Raw genomic sequence first — 1,473 nt, forward strand, 5'->3', positions numbered from 1 at the left:
GGGAAGTTCTGGGAACTCAAGGTTTCACCCCGTCTCCTCCCCAGGCGTGGGGGCTGTGACAGCAATACTCACAATGGGCTGCTGCTCCAACACGGTCCTTTCCAGATCCCCCTGCTCCCAGAACTCGGCTGCCACCAGAAGGGCGACCTGGAGGGATGTGAAGATTCAGCTCTCGCCAGAGGTCGAAAGCACAGACATGCTTCCTGCTGTGGTTGGGGGGAAGCTTACAGAAGCAAGCTCGGTTTCCACTGCATAGTTCACTCACCCCTCAGCTCTTTGCCCCCTGCCCCCAAGTCTCAGCGCTTCCCCCCTTCCTCCCTGCGAGTCTCAAGTCCATTCCTGCTCCTTTCCCACCCCTTTCTGCCTCTGAACTTTTTAATCCCTGGGGAGACGCTGCTCTTTTGAGCTCCTCTGGTCATTGTTCTAAGGACCCGAGCCTCCCAGGCACTGTTCACCTGAGGGGCATCTCCAGGTGGGGGTGACCATTGAGCTTCTAGGCGGATGGGGCTGGGGCTGGGGAGGGAGTTCAGTTCCAGGCCTGCAGGGTGTCAAGGGGCCATTGTCTCAAGGGTTCTACTGGGCCTGGATCAGACTGGTCAGCCTGGTGTTAGGCTTGCTCATATTTTGAGTCCTGCTCTGTTTCTCTCTCCTTCTCCCGGGACGTCCTAGTGGGACCCCTTTCAGAATGGTTGGCTGTGGTGGCTGGGCACCATCTAGTTCTTCTGGTCTCAGGACCATGGAGGCAGGGATTGTGGTGGCCTGTGAGTCCAGGTCCATTAGAAATTGTTGGGCTACACTCATCATATGTTCCTGGGTCCTCCCGGGATCCTCCCTACTCAGGACTGCCCCCACCCCCAACCCTCCCCTGAACTGGCCCTCAGCGGACAGTAGCCTGGGGCATTATGCACCAGTGCTGTTTCCTGTAGGAACAGGTGTGTGTAGGTTACCCTGGAGTCTGGCGACCCTGTGTGTGTTGCAGTAGGGTTGCAGCCATAGAACTTGCGATGGCTGCCTGTTCCGTAGGTCTCTGGGCCTCTGGGTGGACTTGGTTCTCCCAGTAGCTCAGGGTGCTAACCCTCTCCATCCAGTCAATTCTCACTCAGAGTGACCCTCTGGGGTTCTGAGACTGTCAGTCTTAATGGGAGCAGACAGCCTCATCCTTCTCCTGCAGAGAGGCTGGGGGATTTGAACCCCCATCTGAGCCCCCCAAACCAGCACGGTTCCTTTCCTCCATTTAAGACTCCCCCCTGAAAGCACCCTGAACCCCGCGGGCCCTGCTGGACAGTGTGCCCCTGGTCCAGTGTGTTCGGCCCGAGTTCTGACCTTGCTCTGGACCTCCCAGGGCTTGGTGATGGCAGACAGGTCACATGCGGTCATCATCATGGCCCTATGGGACAGAGGGGCTCAGGGAGGCTGGACAGGGCTCCCGGCTCTCTGAAGGACAGGGGACCACAGGGAGGGGGGAGCGGCAGG

General features: G+C 58.7%; 1 protein-coding gene across 1 annotated transcript in view; it reads right to left on the reverse strand.

Annotated features, from left to right (window-relative positions):
- Window positions 1–1,473, reverse strand: part of PDE6B (phosphodiesterase 6B) — a 46,412-nt gene that overhangs the window by 7,767 nt on the left and 37,172 nt on the right. Inside the window, exons 17-18 of the mRNA XM_045289479.1 lie at window positions 1,324–1,387; window positions 73–147 (exon numbers count right to left, since the gene is read on the reverse strand). Coding sequence (XP_045145414.1) covers window positions 73–147; window positions 1,324–1,387 — 139 coding nt within the window. The remainder of the gene's footprint in view (window positions 1–72; window positions 148–1,323; window positions 1,388–1,473) is intronic.

Source organism: Echinops telfairi, unplaced genomic scaffold (genome assembly GCF_000313985.2).
Source record: "Echinops telfairi isolate 266 unplaced genomic scaffold, ASM31398v2 ScPeMD7_28;HRSCAF=97, whole genome shotgun sequence".
NCBI classification, from domain to species: domain Eukaryota; kingdom Metazoa; phylum Chordata; class Mammalia; order Afrosoricida; family Tenrecidae; genus Echinops; species Echinops telfairi.